Below are 19,276 nucleotides of genomic sequence, written 5' to 3'. Positions count from 1 at the left end.
GCTGCTGGAGTGGGTAGGGGTTCGGGGCTGCAGACAAGGGGAGGTTGGGATGGGGGGTGGTATAGGCTACGCTACAGCGAAGGAGAGCAGCCACTGCCTGAAGCACTCGAAGGACATTTGGAAAGTGTCGCCACTATGGAGAAATCTCCACCTGGTCGTTCTTCCTCGTCTAGGGACACACACATGCGTCGGCATGAAGGAGCTTTCATTGGCGCAGTGATCCCACAACCGTAGGGTGACAAAAATCCGATCATATTTTCGTGCCATGTTCCTAATGTGTTAAATCCCTGTCATGCCTGGAGGGGAGGGTACAGTGCTGGAGAGAGTGCGAGGGATTGTGGGGGGTGAGGAGGAAATGGAATTCCTTGGGATAAGCACACCTTTTGTACCGTAGAGACTGTGCTTATATATCAGGAAGCCAGATAAAGTGAGCAATTGTATAGTCTGCATTCCCCCATCGCAATCTCGCAAACTATGTTTAATTCTCCCTCTCTCCCCATCCTCCTTCCAAAACAAGCCCCACATGGCGAACTGCATCAGGAACCTGAGGTACCTTCCCTGAACTGAATTAATTCCCTCCTACAACCAAGCTTCGGCACACCCCACATGATCCACTCTCCCTCTTATCCCCAAGATGAGAAATGACTTCACAAAGTTGAAAACTTTATTCGACTTTCTGGTACTTCACTCACAATTAGATAAAAAGTTCTTCCAATGACAGCTTGTTGGTGGACCTCAAGGACCTCGTTGGTGGACCTTCCAACGACCTCAAGAACCAAAAGCGATGAAATGGCGTGTGTTCTTCAGGGAGGTGCACATGGCAGGAGTTCATAACAAACGCACTGTACCCATGGATGGATGCGGGATGGAGATCACGGAACACCGGTAGAGCGGGAGCATGACACAGCATAAAGGCGTAAAGGTACACCGCCACAGCCACGTGAGTAACAAAGGCAATTTGTTTTAGAGCAAGTGAAACATGAAAAATAATATTCCTTGGCAAAGCGTGTGTATGCGTGCGTGTGTGAGTGCGTTATGCCGAACGTACACGGCATTGCTGTGTTGTGATTAGCAAAAGCTAGTCCCAGGGCTGAAAGTGGGCTGTCAGCGCACCCTCTAAATCGCACTACACGCTGCTCTGTTTCCACCTATGCGTGTCTCCTTAATAATCGCATTGTTCTCACCTTTTAAACAGCAAATGCACTATGGGCGAATTAACCCATGGGCTGGAAAAGTAAAGTATTCAAAAAAGTTACTGTGCTCCAACATCCTACAGAGGTATAGAAAGTGGAATGGTATGTTCTCATCAAATTTTTAACTACCCTATGCAATATATTAAATGTCTGACATGACGGTGTGGAGGTGTTGCACTTGTCTTTGAGCCATATTGTCTGCATTTAAATCCCTAACCCAACTATGAACTGTGGCATTGGCGCTTCATATGTGGGGTGAAAGTCGCTTTCCCTAGGATGGATGTTAAACTGGGTGTCCCATTTACTAGCAAAAGGTGGTGGTGATTACCTACACCACGGTCTCTATTGCGAAGAGTAAAGGAGTTTGCAATTGTCATCGCCCTGAACAAATTACAAATTCCTACCCAAATCAGCTTCAGTCTAACTTCATGTCTGGCCATGAGCTGGTTTGTGAACGACTTGGGCCAAAAACTATTCATGGGCGACCCACAAAAAGGTTAAATAAGTAATCTTCAATATGATATTAAAGAAGTTGTAAACTACATGAGTTGGTTGTATGATATTGAAGTGGTATGCATTAAAATATTAATGAAGATGGACTATATGATAATGAAGTCATAGAATATTTGATATTATGGTAGTTGACTATGATATTAAAGAAGGGAGTAGGTTATATGAAATTTCTGAATATCGTGACTACATGATTAGTAATAACGTGGTAAACTATATTATGTTATAAATTAGCAAACTAGATGAAAATGAAGTAGTGTAGCAAATTATTGATACCAGTGAATAAACTGTGTGAGTGAACCAGTTAATTCCCCCAGAGTTATGACGAGATGACTTGCAATACCATTCCCTTACCAGGAGCGGCGCTATATGATGCACTTTTACATAGAGAGAATTGGGGTGCTCCCCCCACCCTGAACCAATTGGCTATGAAATTGTTTTAACCACTAAAAACCTTTCTGTGCACACCACAAGTACAAACAGCAGTTTTCAACTCACCCCATGCATTGCTTTGGGAATGCATAAAACTCAAGCAAACACACATTTCTCTAATCATCCTTGCATTGATGAAGTAGTAAACTATACGGTATTAAAGGAGTTGTGAACTATATTATATGAATGTAGGAGCAGACTGTGATATAAATGAAATTATATTAAAGAAGTAGGAAACAATACAACATTGAAGAAGTAGTTGACATTCTGAAAGTAATGAAGAAGTAGACTACATGATGGTAAATAAGTAGTAAAAAATATGATATTGAACAAGTACACGACATGATATTAAAGAACTATTAAACATATGATAGTGAAGAAGTAGACTACATGATATTAAAGAAGTAGTAAACAATATGATATTGATGAACTACACCTTATGATATTAAAGAAGTAGTAAACAATATGATATTGATGAAGTACACCTTATGATATTAAAGTAGTAAACAATATGATATTGAAGAGGTGCACTGTATGATTTTCAAGAAGGACTAAACAATATGGAATTGAAGAAGTACACTGTATGATATGAAAGAAGTAGTAAATAATATGACATTGAAGAAATAGACTACATGATATGAAAGAAGTTGAAACAATATGTTATTGAAGAAGAAAGTAATATGAAATTGAAGAGGTACACTGGATGATATTAAAGCAGTCGTAAACAATATGATATCGAAGAGGTACAGTGTATGATTTTAAAGGACGAAACAATATGATATTGAAGAAGTAGACTATATGAGATTGAAGAAGTTCGAAACAATATGATATTAAATAAGTGCACTACATGGTATTAAAGAAGTAGAATACATCATAGTGAAGAAGTAGTAAACAACATGATACTGAAGAAGTACACGACATGATATTATAGAAGTAGTAAACAAGCCGATATGAAATAAGTCAACTACATAATCGTAAAGAAGGAGTAAACAATACGATATTAAAGGAGGAGTAAACAATAGGATATTAAAGGAGGAGTAAACAATACAATATTGAAGAAGTATTAAACAATAAGATATTAAAGAAGTAGACAATATAATAGTAAAGAAGTTGTAAGCAATACGATATTAAAGAAGTATTAAACAATAAGATATTAAAGAAGTAGACAATATATTAGTGAAGAAGTTGTAAGCAATGCGATATTAAAGAAGTAGACAATATGAGAGTAACGAAGTAGTGAACAATAAGATATGAAATAAGTAGACTATATGATAGTAAAGAAGTAGTAAACAATATGATATGAAATAAGTAGACTATATGATAGCAAAGAATTAGTAAACAACACAATATTAAAGAAGTAGACTATATGATAGCAAATAAGTTTTAAACAAGGCAATATTAAATAAGTAGTAAACAAGGCAATATAATAAATAAGTTGTAAACAAGATAATATTAAAGAAGTAGTAAACAAGACGATATTAAAGAAGTCGTAAACAAGACGATATTAAAGAAGTAGTAAACAAGACGATATTAAAGAAGTAGTAAACAAGACGATATTAAAGAAGTAGTAAACAATATGAAAGTAATGAAGATTGTAGACTATATGATAGTATAGAAGTCGTAAACAACATGACAATGAAGATAGTAGACTAAATGAAATTAAAGAATTCGACTAAATGATATTGAAGAAGTGGGAGACAATATGAAGGTATTGAAGAAGTAAACCACATGATATTAAAGAGGTTGTACACGACATGATTGTCCAAGTGTTTTACGGACAGTTTGATGTACGAAAAGGCTCTTGAGTGCCTGATTTCATAGCATGCAAACCTTCCAGCACATCAATTTTTAGGCATGACAAATAACATCGCATGCACGAAGGTAGTAAGGAATTCGGTACTTACGTTGAAATTAGAAAGAATGAACACTTGCTTGCAAACTCTCATTGAAGCACGGTCATGCAGGTCCGAGAAACTATTCTCTGTGAGAAGGCAGCATCTTGAAGGTTCGCATCCACCTGTTATCTCAACCTGTGGCTGATATACTACTTTGATTTACCTCGTTATTTCCTCCAAAGCTCTCTCTACTTTTGGTTAACTTCAGTATCTCTGCCTGACATCTCCTCTGAAACTGTATTGCCAGAAACCTTCTCCTTCAGGCTTCTATCTACCTGCAGCTATTTCTTCCAGACCTTTTTCGACCTGTGACCATATCCTGCAGGCCTCTTTCTATGTCTGTACCTGTTTCCTCCAGACTGCTGTCGACCTGCCTCTTTCTTCTCAACCCTCTATTACCTATACTGAGCTTTTGTTCCGAGGACCTGTATATTTATACTCACGGCTTTCTTCCCGACTTCTGTCGACCCAAGGGTTTGTCCTCCTGACCTCTGTCTAAGTGAGGCTGTTTCTTCCCGACATCTGTCTATATACCTTCCTGTATTTTTTCTGAACGTATATTACGCAACAAGCTGTTTCTTCCAGACCTCTATATACCCACAACAGTCTTATACCAATCTCTGCCAAGTTGCAGTTGTTTCCTCCCAACTTCTTTCTACCTGCCTGTGTTTCTTCCGGACCTCTATCTACCTGCGGCTCCTTCTTCCCAACCTCTGTCTACCTGCAGCCGCTCCGCAGAAAGCGCACACTGTGCACGAGAAGAGTCCCCGCCCCATGACCGTATATGGATCCCATGGAGCCGTTTATGTTGAAATCACGCATATTTGCGGAGCCATCTCCCAGGTGAAAAGCAATACAAAGCCAGACGGCTGTTCCAAATCTTCTGAAGCAATGTTTACCCATTGACACTTGGCAGCAATCTTTTCAAGAGGGCACTTATTACTTTCAGCAAAGGAACCATCCCTTATCGGAGTACTGCACAGCTCCGGCACTCAATAAATGCTCCAGCCTCTTGGCTACTGCAGCTCCACTGGGGACCACATTGGACCACTCATGCTACTGTAGCTTAATTATTATCAAAATGGGAATAAATTTCCCTGCAGTGCTGTGATGTAGCATAAAAAAAGTCCTAATAGAAGATCCCTTCCTTCACAGATATGGAGCTTAAATATCCATTGGATACACAATTCCAATAAAAAGAAGAGTGACATGTTTGTATTTGTTGATCTCAGCAAATTCAAAAGGCTTTCATGTGATGCGCCTAAACACAATAAGCATTTTTGTACACCAGTGTGTTTGGGATAGGAAAAAAAAACAAGCAAGCGAGGACGGGCAAGAACTTCAGAGCGAAGCCGCGACAAAAGAGTGGGAATTCTTGGGGCTGCGGTAGAGTAACAGTATCCCACAAAAAGCTGCTTTGGAAAGCCGGCTGCTTTGCCAAGTTGGTCGAGGTGAAACGTGGAACCGCGCACTCCCCTTTTGTATACTGTATACACTTCCACTTACATTTAAAACTTCAGAAGAACCAGGTTTTTTTCCGTTTGGTGTTCTTCCATTTATATATGGTTTAAATCCTATATCCAATAAAATTATTTTTCATTCCCTCCTCGAATGTCCTTGTTTTTCACGCGATCTAAAACCACCTCCACGAGCCTTAGATACCTTTATGAAATACATTGACAATAGAAAACGAACAACTGCTTTGTGTAACCTGTGCCCTTTCTACTTATTACATACGCAAGGGAGGCAGACTTTTTTTGATCACTCCCTTGTATGCTGTGTTTTTACCTCTTCCCTTCTCCCACTCTATTTTGTCCCAACATTCCCTTCTTTTCCCCACTTCTCCCACAAATCTCAATTCTAGCTCCTTTTCTCAATTTTCGTTTTCTCACTTTAACCAATCATCCCCCTCCTCTTACCCATGTAATATAAACATGGTTCTATATTTTTCCTTCACGGAATACCTACAAAAGGTATTCTTTCGGGCAGTCTTTTCACACCGAGGACGATGGTAAAATGCAGAAGCATATTAAACAATGGATATTGTCACCTCGAAAGTTCAATAGGGTTCATGATTACTACCGTGGGAAACAAGATGAGGCTGACATTTTGAACGTTGGTTCTTCATCAGACCTTTGGCTCGAAACAACAGCTGCAACTCATTTCACACATCGATAAACACACTCATCAAATTTTAGTTGATAAAATCCATTATTTTATCTTGTGCTCTGACGCAGACCAACACCAGTCTTCCCAGATAGAGACTTATATTTCATTGTACAGTAGCATATTATTAATGCAGAAGAGATGATAAATGATGTCTTCTTCATTGGATGTCCTAATATTACAAACATTTACTATGTCTTCCAAACACCACAGAATCAGGTTGCTTTTGAGCCCTCACGGTAGAAGGATGGTCTGTATACGAGCACTCTGATCTGGGGCATATATATATATATATATATATATATATATATATATATATATATATATATATATATATATATATATATATATATATATATATATATATATATATATATATATATATATATATATATATATATATATATATATATATATATATATATATATATATATATATATATATATATATATATATATATATATATATATATATATATATATATATATATATATATATATATATATATATATATATATATATATATATATATATATATATATATATATATATATATATATATATATATATATATATATATATATATGTTTGGGATCATCACGAGAAAGAAGAGGCGTAGGTAAAAAGACAAAGAGGCTTCTGTGGATTGTGAAAAGGGATGCAAACATCCACAGCAATTTGCCTCCCAGCAGAGGCTTTCTCCCTGGTGTCACCGGGGCAACATTTACACATGTGACCGCGTCTGCAGTTCCGATAAAACTCTGAGTGAGCCTGGCCTTCTCTCAGGTTACACACCAACAATGCTTCACCACAAAGACGGCTTTATGGCCAGGATAGGGCCAAATGGCTGCAAGAATAGGTGAAGATTGCTGCTCTGGGTCCCTTTTTCAAGTGTACTTTGGCCTCCCAAGAACATCATTGTGTGCCGAACATCAGTAGCTGCCGATTTAATGTTGAGCCGTCAAGTGAGTGCGCGGACTGCTGCAAGGCGCTACTGATCAGTTGTCGACAAAGGATGGTACAATTTCAGCATTCCTACTTTCACAGCTTACCAACTATATTTGCAATATTGAGGTTTGCAAAGAGCCTTGCGGCATATTTGAAAATAATATTTTGAGTTTGGTAACTTCTGCACAGAACTTCACAAAAGAGACTTCCTTCATCTTAATACTTCCTATAGATTTATCATAAGCCTCCTGTGTTGAGCAGATCGATAAATAATCTAAACCTGTTTCCTTCAAAGTCAAAAGCCAACAAGGATCACCTTGCCAAGGCAAAACCATTTTTTACATTGGCTTGCACCATTATTCACGACATCAGAATTCATTGGCCCAAAGGCTTTCCATCTTGCTTTGTTCCTCCCAACAGTGTCATATCAAGTTCAAAGCTTTGGGTATCATTGACATTTATCTGCAGGAGGAGACGTTGCTCAATGGCTTTCAGTCTTCTGCCCACACTTTTTGTTTACTGATGAAATGGATGTGAATGAAGCAGAATTTTTCGATGTGAGCCAGTAGACGACGATGAAAAACATGCTGCTGGAGCATACGCTGACACCAAGAGTGAAATGCTAACCGAGATAAAGCAAAATAAGGAGGATTAAAATAAATTATGCAGAATGCGACAAAACCAGATAGGAGGATTTAAAAAAGTCTCAAAGTATACTATACATGAACAAGAACTGCACTTGGAAGAGCACATACCTCCATGAAGCTGAACATTTTATGTTTTGTGTCCCACTGATAGGCCGGATCTGCATCTGGACCTGAACCAAAATCGAATCAGCTTGTTGTTGTCACCTACCCAACTCATCCAGCAAGCTTCATTTTCTTAGATTTCTATACAATTCCACACTCCTTGATCAATCTCCACCAAGTTTTTTTTTACATACGTGCTGAGAGTACCCAAGGTCAGATAATGGGAACAACCTCCCCCCTCCCCCCCCCCCCGACACACATACACACACACACACATACACACACACCGCAAGGCAATTTTCTGTTTGTATATCTGAAAATCAAGAAACTGATGTCAAACAAGGAAATGAGGCCAGCTGGCCGATCATCACCATGGTAAACTCTGAGGTTAATTTTTGCTGCAGCTTTAAACATCAATCTTCTTGATGGTTGACTAAAGTCTAAATAACCCAATCTTGATTGGGTGACCCATCTTGTCCTCAAACATTTCCTCATCTTTCATGTACGTTTGAAATGCCCTGATGACGTCACAATTAAAGCTCTGCACCACAGTTTCAGTACAAGTCCATTTGACCCTTAACCCAAGGTTCAGGAGTCCTGCTTTTGTGCACTTTCGGTCCATTGAGTCGAGTAAGCCTGAAAATGCAACTTCCCACACTGCTATAAGCAGTGCTAATGTAAATGCCTCTCCAAAACAGCTGCCATTGGATGGTGTTGGAATTTCTTCCACAGATGGTAGCACACTTCTCCACACCTCATAGGGCTGAAGGAACACACCCTCATATATTTAAATAGTATCTCTAATGACTGAACGAAAGCAGCACAAAGCACACGGTGGTTGCGGTAAGAGAAAGAGTAAGAAAGCTGATTTGCAATGTGGTGACCAGTATTTATTGCCACCATCTTGATTGTAAAATGGGATGCCCAAACTCTTTTCTGCAGCTACAAGGTGGCCCAGGTGCTGTAAATTGAGTAGATGTCAAATCAACAGAAGTTGATTGTCGTCGAGGAGAACAGAGGCTCCCCATAGTTAGTTGGCAGCTATATACCGAAGATTATGAAACCTGTGACGGCATCAGTGGAAGACTGTAGAAAATGATCGACGCTCAACATAACCCCACAACCAACATGCAAGCAAGTATCGGGGATGGCTCTTGGCGATGGTTGAACCCCCCTCCAAATGCAGGTCGGGTCCCAAATCATCCCCACTCTTCCCTGCTGCCCGTATTTGTCAGATAAGCGTGGCCACAGTCAGATCACCGATCGGTTCCCATTGACCGGCCCACTCTGCCGTCTCTCTTTCTCTCTCCCTAACTCCCTAATGGCCCTGGCTTCGCAAAGGTGGGGGTACACCATCTTGGAAGTGAGGGATCTCTGGGTTGCTCCTGGGAGATTGATCGGCTGTCTCTGTGCGGCATGCCTGTTCGAGAGAGCAATGCTGGGCTATACAACAACAACAACAACAAAACATGCTCAGGCTGAATGCAACATAAAAATTGGCAAAGAGAATATCTAAGCCTGAAATGAGGTTCAAAAGCCGTCTCCACTGGCCTGGAATTTTATACTGGCTGTTTAATATCGCGATCAACGCCAACAGAAGAGCTCAAGGAAGGTCTTACCTTTCAACTTCATCTGAAAGACGACTCACCTGACTGTACCTTGATGTTTTGCTCTGCTCACATCATATTCATCAAAGATTTTCCAATAGTGCTGATAGCTATATTCAATGCCCTGCAAATTGGCTTGCCATGAAGCATTGGCAAAACATCAAATGGAGAAAACCCCCATGGTACTGCTTATGCACAGGACTTTGAGTTCTAAAGACAAGGATGAAGGTAATGCGCTCTCACCTTCTCAAAGCTTAAAGAAGGAGCCCCACCAAAAAAGGGACTTACCTGTAAGCCAAGGCCTCACGGAGACCACCTCTTTAAAATTTGGGTGAAGAGAGGGTGGAGAGGGAGGGAGGTGAGTGTGTCTGCCTTTATCTTACTTGCGATGCCCAGAAGAGGTCATTAGTGGGAGGAAGTGTTTTGGAAGACAACTTGAAGACTAACAACTGAGGTTAGACATCCCATGGACACAAACTTGCATGAGAAAGTAAAGCGCATCCCATTTCACATTAAGATATGGTACTTAACCTTGGCGTCAAACATGGTTTGAAGGGTTGTTGTTCAGTTTGACAGGAGAGGTTTTGTTATGCAATAAAATGTCATCGCTCTGGACGATATGTAGGTTGCAATGCCAAAATTAGATACACTATCGTTCAATTCCCTTGAAGATATATTTAAGATTTTTATTTTCTTGTAGAAGTAAAGTTGGAAGATGAAACAACAAAGGGGGAAGAAAAAAAAAAGAGAGAGAGAGAGAGAGAGAGAGAGAGAGAGAGAGAGAGAGAGAGAGAGAGAGAGAGAGAGAGAGAGAGAGAGAGAGAGAGAGAGAGAGAGAGAGAGAGAGAGAGAGAGAGAGAGAAAAAACTTTTTCTTCTTCTTTTTAACAGCCTCAATGATTTCCCATGTTTTTGTGGTGTTGGTCAGATGAAGTTTTTGGCCCAAGCCTTTCAGGAACCGGCTTGCCAGGCCGAACACTCATCTAAGTAGTTAACACAGGAATTTGGAATTTGTTCAGGGTGCTGGCAAGAGTTCACCTACTCTTCACAAAGGACACAGTGGGAAATTAAATGTCCCCTAACAGAAGGGATGCTCAGTTTAACATCCATCAGAGGGACAGGGCACACACATTGATGAATCGCTCTGCCTGTGACACACCTGGATGACAGTTTGTAGCTGAATCAGGATTCAAACCCAGGCTGCACAGCTTAGAGGCAAGTGCGCATACCTCTTATAGCCATCCTCCCAGCCCTGCTAAAGACAACTCAAAAAGGAAATTGTATAAGCCATTCAATTTGTTTTAGTGAATCAACTTCGAATAATAAATTGTATATTTTTCATTGAAAGCAATCTCAAAGCACATTACAAAGGAAGAAGTGGTCAGAAAATCAAAACTTTCAAAAGGCAACTGTAAAAACATGGGATTTTAGGAGAGATGTTAAAAAGCTTATAATTTATGAGGCTCAGCGAATTATAAAAGACAGCACAGATGAAGAGCAAATCGGAAGAATGCTCGACCACTAAAAGTCTTCATCTGAGTCTGAGGAATGACCATGACAATGTTGTCACAGCGGTGGAATAATGGAATTGGGATCACCTTCACACTTGGTTCCTTCTTTCTGTTTGAATAACTTCATTGTTAAGGCAAAATTACTCAATAATGCCTCAACAGGCATCCTGGACAGAAACAAAAGATGAGAACGGCACTCGGTAGAGCACGTACCTCCACCAGGCGGAACAGTTTATATTTTGTATCCCACTGATAGGCCGGATCTGAATCCAGACCTGAACCAAAATCTAATCGGCTTGGTGTCGTCACCTACCCAACTCACCTCCTAGTTTTGTTATAATCCGCACACATCTTTGTCAAATATCACGTTGTATCTCGTGTTTGGCCCCCATCTCTCAATGATGAAGAATCACAAAGAAAATTAGAAAATTCTCGGATCGGGATCCAGATCTTCACCAAAACCAAACCTGTCCACTAAGTTTCATCTGAATCCATCCATAACCTTTTGAGATATCCTGTAATATATCGTTTTTGGCCATATCTCTCAATGGTGAAGAATCTTTCAAAAAATTCTGGAATCCGGAGCCAGATCTTCACAAAAAAATCAAATCAATTTGACCTTGTAACATACCCAGTCTGACCACCAAATTTCGTCCAAATCTGTCAATAACTTTTTGAGGTATCCTGCTCCCAGATAGACAAATAGAAAAACAAGCCGGTAGGCGGCGATGGGTCGCTGAGCATGGAAACTACAAGATATAGAGCAAAATGGATGTCATATAGCGGATAGGGAATCACCTTAAGATTATGCATATCAAATGTCATCCAGTTCCATCTACTGATAACTACTCGGTGTCCATTTGAATGAAAAAATACCGAAAATGCGGTTTGAAATCGGAAATCCCCAAAGTTCGAGGGGGTGCTCTGGGTGAACAAAGATCTAAATCGAAAATCTGGCTCGATCGTTTGTGCACAATGTATTCCAGACGATTAGTGTGAATTTTCATGACCATCCGACCATAACCCTCGGAGGAGAAGCATTTGGCGTGAAGGCACCTCCAGCTCTCGCATATTATCGATTTTTGCACTCATTGACCTTTGACCCCTGACCTAAGCAATATCGGTCAATATGTCCTTAGGCAAAGTTGTAGTACTCATTGAGTACCATGAACCTGCAAAGTTTCATTTGTATCGATGCACTCACCTGGTCACTAGGGGGCCTTCAATTTTCGCCAATTTTCACGCATACCCTAATTGTAGGGGGTGCTGCAGGTAAAGGCCCTATCATTTTTGGCCCTATCTCTCAAAGGTGAAGAATCACGAACAAAATTTAAGTATCCGGAGCCAGATGTTCACCAAAATCGAATCAGTTTGACCTTGTCACACACCCAGTATGTCCACCAAATTTTGTCTAAATCCATCAATAACTTTTTGAGATATCCTGCTCAGACAGACAAAGACAAACAGACCAGGGTGAAAACATAGAGTGAGAGAGTGAGAGAGTGAGAGAGGAAGAGAGAGTGAGAGTGAGAGAGGAAGAGAGAGTGAGAGTGAGAGTGAGAGACTGAGACTGAGACTGAGACTGAGAGAGGAAGAGAGAGTGAGTGAGAGACTGAGACTGAGACTGAGAGAGGAGGAGAGAGTAAGAGTGAGAGTGAGAGTGAGACTGAGACTGAGAGAGGAAGAGAGAGTGAGAGTGAGAGTGAGAGACTGAGACTGAGACTGAGAGAGGAAGAGAGAGTAAGAGTGAGAGTGAGAGTGAGACTGAGACTGAGAGAGGAAGAGAGAGTAAGAGTGAGAGTGAGAGTGAGACTGAGACTGAGAGAGGAAGAGAGAGTGAGAGTGAGAGTGAGACTGAGACTGAATCTTGAAGAATGATTTCATCTTATCGATTGCCAGGTAAATTGGCCATCCTGATCATTACCTGAGAACCATCTAGAAGGAGAAAGAGAACGAGAGAAGAGAGATTTCCAAAGAAATTGACGACAAACCATCGCAGACATTGTTCAATAAGCCGGCATTTTTTTTAGTTTCAGTCTCGGACACATTCGAACATCAGGCCAGGCCAGCCGGTTCGTAAAAGACTTTGGCCAAACACTTTCCCCAGTTAACCTCACTTTGTGGGAATAATTGTGGCCGTTAAACACTTATCATCAACATCATCATCTCAGACGCATGTTTCTGCCATCAATATTAACAAAAAAAAATTAGCTTTAAAGTGCAAGCCTTTTTGGCAAAGCCAGTAAAGAAGGAAAAACACAGAGACAATCGTTGAGCTGACAAGTTCCTGAAACCTGCCAGCAGTCATTACAGAGACTTCCACCATTAGACCCTGTGCCAAGTGTCATCGGATCCTCCCAGTGTCGTGCCACCATGTCTGGCTCACCCGGTCATATGATGGATGTCAGGCAGTAGTACTCTCTGTAAAAACGTCCCACTCCGAAAAAAAAAAAACCTGCTTTAATACATGTGGGTGGAAAAATGCAAAGCACAGGAACGATTGGACTAATTAGAAGACGCCGGCGGGCGCCCGGTTCATGGTGAAGGTAACTGAGGTTGACAGCAAAGGCAAGAGTCCGGAGCTAGTGGCAGTGACGCTTTGCGGTGATGGTTGGGGTTGTGCGGTGGTGCGGAGTCGAGTAAAGGCTAAGTGAAAACTGATCAGAATGTATGTTAGCCAAACCTACAACCCAATTATAACGATTGCAAATTGCATCTGATAAGAGAATGCTGAAAAGCAATTAATTAATTATTTCTGGAGTGCCACCAAAATTTGCAAGTAATAAATTACATTCAATCAATCCAGTCGTTTACATATTCTGAAATTACATTGTCATATATTCCACCAAATATCTCATAAGCCTTGTGTTGGCTTCGTGGTTCGGGTGGCTGGGTTGGGATCTTAGGATGTTCGGGTCCTGAGTTTGAACCCCGTTGGCTGCTGAATTAACACCAGATGTGGTTGATTCAGCTTGTCATCCTTCTGAGGTTCGTGAAATGAGTACCAGTGTACTGGTACAGGGGCACAGCATCAGTGATATCCTCATTCCCCAACAAAATGATAGCCACCTGGGGAGAGAGAGAGAGAGAGAGAGAGACAGACAGACAGACAGACAGACAGACAGAGAGAGACAGAGACAGAGACACAGAGAGAGAGAGAAAGAGAGACAGACAGACAGACAGAGAGAGACAGAGACACAGAGAGAGACATACAGACACAGAGAGACTGACACACACACACACACACACACACACACACACACACACACACACACACACACACACACACACACACACACACACACACACACACACACACACACACTTGGCTTTGCTTCTTTATTTAATATGTTATGCAAAACAACTACAAATGAAACAACTATAATGGCATCCTACTGAAGCCACTGTTGATTTTAACAACCGAAAGAACCACCAGGGTCAACACAATTGCCAGAGAAGAAATGCATACTTCTAAATGTGGAAACCTTCTTGTACAACAACGTGCTCAGATGTGAACAAGGCAGTTACATGCATTGCAATTGTGCGATTTCAAGATCAATTTGGTTGCGCAACTGATTGCTCAGGTGTGGACCCAGCCAAATACCTGAATTTCAATGAAGCACCGCATACCAGAGAGTACCATTTCACTAACAATTAGGGCTTGTCCTGTCAAGTTGGTCAATAAAAGTTTTCTGTCTGTAATACTTTATATCATTAACATGATACTCACATAAGGCCATTGTTATATTGTCACAAACTCATGTGAAAAGGCTCGTTCGAAACACAGAAAACAAACTTTTAAACCTCAATAATTATTACAATTACGCCCAAATCCAAACATTGTGCTTCCCAGACTAACTTTTCGTTTCCCCATTTAAATCTTCTTTAACGCCCTCAAATTATTCCCACCTTGTTGGGGTCGGCTTGGGGGAGAAAGATTCTGTTTTTTTTTTTTCTGGAACCAGCTGGCCAGGCCTGACTGTGTCAGGACCTTCTCATTCTAATTTTTTTTCAGGGTGTCAGCGAAAACTTTTTATGAAAGGCACGGTGAGATACTCAACATCCACCGACACCCCCAGTAGTGCTGGCTGACATGTCATCCAGCTTAACGTCCCTCCGATGAACGGCGGACATATTAACGCATCGCCCTGGATGCAAAACACCAAGGTGACAGTTTACAGCCACATTCAGATTGAAACCCAGGCCAGACAGTTGTTGGGGAGAGTATACCTCCTCAGTTATCCTGCCAGCCCTTGTTTCCTGCTATTAAAATCACAGAACATAACGAGAAGGGCACTCGGTAGAGCGCATACCTCCGCCAAATAACGCTTGATCCACGATAACATATCGGGCCCATTACATTTTTGAAATATCATGCTATTCAGTATTATATCGTTTTTGTCCCTATCTCTCAATGGTGAAGAATCACTTTAAAAATTCTCTGGATCTTCAGAAAGATGGAATCAATTCTTCCTTGTCACACTTCCAACCTGTCCACCGAGTTTCATCCGAATCCGTCCACAACTTTTTGACATATCGTGTGATATATCATTTTTAGCCCAATCTCTCATTGGTGAAGAATCACGAAAAAAAATTCTAGTCGTCCGATCCGGATCCGGATCTTCACCAGAATCTAATCAGTTCGTTCTTGTCACAATCCCAACCTGTCCACAAAATTTCATCCGGATCCGTCCACAACGTTTTGTGAGATATCCTGTACACAAACAAAGAGACAAACAAACAGACAGAAAGGGGAGAAAACAGAACCTCCTTCACCTTTGGTGGCAGAGGAAATAATATGATTGCTATAAAGACGAGATTTAATATTACAATGTTAAAAAAAAATAATGAATTGACGATTAAGCGAAAACATCCTTCTTCGCTCAGTGGACTGTACCTTTGAGGAATAAATAGAAGTTTCCAATGGCACAAGAACCCAAATGGATGTTGTGAAGAAATTAATTATTTAGTTGCCAAGCATTGGGTTTCCAAAATGCGGAGCCGCACATTCAGACACCGGGGCCCGATTTATATCTGGATACCTTAGTGCGTCGTCCAATGGTTTCTCCGATGTGCCCAAAAATGCTTCCAGAGGGTTTCTCGGTGCAGGTGGTTTTATTTTGTTTAATTTTATTTACTTTTTGAAGTTTGGCTTTGTTCACAAACCGATACCTCAATTGCCACTGTTCTGGTCGAACATCCGAACGTATGGTTCTTAATGCTGGGATATCAAGTTAAAATCCCATAATACTGACGTCTTGATTTGTCAATCATCCATTTATGTCCTTTTTAAATTATTGTAAAAGTATAATGATATCTGCTGATTCCCTTGTCCTGTATGTGACCTTACATTGAGACATCATCAAAAGAGACGTTCACAACTGAACTACACAACCTGACATTGTTGCCAAAAAATCTTGATCAACTACCTTTGATGAACACAAAATAAACTCCCTTCTAAAATTGATCATTGGCCTCATAAGTTCAGTTGGGTCAAATGCGGCTGATTGGTCATTTTATTGATCCTTTATTTTGAAAATCAAATGTGAAAATGAATCCTTTGCTCATAGATTGATGTAAACATTTAGTGTACGTGTACATATTGTGTTAATAGTTGCGCATGATGCATATGTCTCACAATTTCACTTGAAATTAGTCCTGATTGCACCGATACTTAAGACTTTTACATAATATCACTCGCTGTTAATTAATTACACTGAACAACAAATTTCAAAATTTTTTTTTTACTGGAGATGTGTAAAGTGATTAAGACTAATTTGGGTACGCTGATTTCAAAAATCATAACCGTTTTGCTGTATCACGTCAGGATTTTCAGGAACAGAAATATTCCCATTGCCTAGAAGTCAGGATTTCAATGAAATTTACATATGTCTTTAACATGTCTATTTCGTACAATTGTTGTTAACTTGTGTTATATTTCTTTCTTTCAGATAAAGATGAGTAGGCGTTCCTGTACCAATCATCCTGACAACTTCTGTTATGTCTGTGGTCGGTATACCAAAAAAGATCAACAGCGAAGTATATCTACAGCAGTGAAAATGAAGGCCGCCTACTTTCACTACTTCGGGTGTAAGGTGGGGGACCAAGAACAGAGCTGGGCACCACACATCTGCTGCACAAGCTGTCACACAACCTTGACTCAGTGGTTGGTGGGCAAGCGCGCGAGCATGCCATTTGCGGTGCCCATGATATGGCGTGAGCCGCAGAATCATCATGATGATTGTTATTTCTGCTGCACAAGCATCGCCGGCTTCAACAAGAAGAATAAAGGTCACATCAAGTACGCTGACTGCGTCTCTGCTCGTAAACCTGTGCCTCATGATGACGAGAACCCCGTTCCAACACCTCCAGCTGATCAGAACATAGCTGTAAGCAGTGGTGAAGAGGATGGTGATGATGAACCTTTTGAACCCGACACTCAAGAATCACACCTTCTGAACCAGGGAGACTTAAATGATCTTGTAAGAGATCTCTCGCTGTCAAAGGCGAAGGCAGAGCTGCTTGGATCAAGGCTGCAGCAGTGGAATCTACTTGAACCTAACACCAAGATATCCTTGTTCAGAGCACGTCACAGAGACATGGCTGAGTTCTTTGAGATGGAAGACACGATGACATTCTGCAGTGACATCAACGGTCTGTTGAAAGAACTTGGGTGTGATCACGATCCTGCAGACTGGCGCCTCTTCATCGACTCGGGGAAGAACAGCTTGAAGGCTGTTTTGCTCCACAATGGCAACGAGAAACCATCAGTCCCACTGGCTCATGCGTTCGGCATGACAGAGACCTATGAGACTATGCGGCAGCTGCTTGATTCCATCAAGTACAATGACTTCAACTGGCACATCTGCGGAGACTTGAAAGTGGTGGCGCTGTTGTTAGGGCTGCAGTCAGGCTACACGAAATACATGTGCTTCCTTTGTCTCTGGGATAGCAGAGACGACAAGAATCACTGGACGAAGAAAGATTGGGAAGAGCGAAAAGAGCATGTACCTGGTCGACACAACGTGAAGCATGTCGCCCTTGTCGACCCAGCCAAGGTTTTCCTTCCACCACTCCACATAAAGCTCGGCTTGATGAAAAGTTTTGTACGGGCAATGGATCTGAATGGGCGTGGGTTTTTATACCTCAAGGAAAAGTTTGGCAACACCTTGTCGGAGGCCAAGATCAAGGCTGGTGTCTTTGTTGGACCGCAAATCCGACAGATTATGAAGGACGAAACTTTTCCGACAACTCTAAACCCCAAATAGCTGGCAGCGTGGAGGAGCTTCAAAGCTGTGACGGACAACTTATTGGGGAACGAGCGCGCGGACAACTATGAAGAAATAGTGCAGCAGCTGCTGGAGTCCTTCAGGAAACTTGGCTCCAGGATGTCCCTGAAAATCCATTTCCTACACCAGCACCTGAACTTCTTCCCTGACAACTTGGGAGCAGTCTCGGACGAGCACGGCGAGCGATTCCACCAAGAGATTTCACTCATGGAGACGCGTTACCAAAGGCGGCACAACCCGAACATGATGGGCGATTTCTGCTGGTTCCTGCATCGTGAAACTGACACAGAGCAGCACAAACGCAAAGCCAAATGCCTAAAGCATTTTTAATTACATTCTAGTGGAGTTTTTCTGTAATTTCTATAATTTTGAAGCATTCATGATGAAATAAATGAATAAATGAATTTTTGTAAATTTCATTGAAATCCTGACTTCTAGGCAATGGGAATATTTCTGTTCCTGAAAATCCTGACGTGATACAGCAAAACGGTTATGATTTTTGAAATCAGCGTACCCAAATTAGTCTAAATCACTTTACATATCTCCAGTAAAAATTTTTTGTTGTTCAGTGTTATCCTTGCAATCCAGCAGAACCCGTGTCCGCGCGCCGAACGGGGATGGCCGCTTCGTGTCCGTGGAGTTAAAGGAACATAAAAATTGTCAATGATAGCACCACGATCAATGTAGTCATCATGAGGACGTGTCACGCGGCGAAGAAACTGTGTGATGAAGATTCCGTGCTGTAATCACCAGTATTGTAATCGCCGTTGTGAGAGGTGAGGTAACATGAGGTGAGGAAAGCGTGGGATAAAGACGTCGCACCGTAATCACAAATCGACAAAGGAAGGGAAAAACCGGCACTCCCAATTGGTCAGTGCCGTGACCAATCGACAAGTGAAGGGAAAAAGGAACACTCCCAATTGGTCAGTACCGTGACCAATCGACAAGTGAATATTGTTGACAAAGCGACAGCCAC

General features: G+C 41.2%; 1 protein-coding gene across 1 annotated transcript in view; it reads left to right on the top strand.

Moving 5' to 3' along the window:
- The window catches only part of LOC147035671 (uncharacterized), a 53,778-nt gene continuing 34,502 nt past the window's right edge, over window positions 1–19,276 (top strand). The window contains exons 1-2 of the mRNA XM_085869105.1: window positions 1–940; window positions 16,963–18,205. Coding sequence (XP_085725231.1) covers window positions 899–940; window positions 16,963–18,205 — 1,285 coding nt within the window. The 5' untranslated portion in view covers window positions 1–898. The remainder of the gene's footprint in view (window positions 941–16,962; window positions 18,206–19,276) is intronic.

The sequence above is a fragment of the Eptatretus burgeri genome, chromosome 1, assembly GCF_056783735.1.
Source record: "Eptatretus burgeri isolate ZD-2024b chromosome 1, Ebu_testis_v1, whole genome shotgun sequence".
Classification (NCBI taxonomy): Eukaryota; Metazoa; Chordata; class Myxini; order Myxiniformes; family Myxinidae; genus Eptatretus; species Eptatretus burgeri.
The sequence above is the reverse complement of the archived record's forward strand: the minus strand, read 5'-3'. Positions and strand labels throughout refer to the sequence as shown.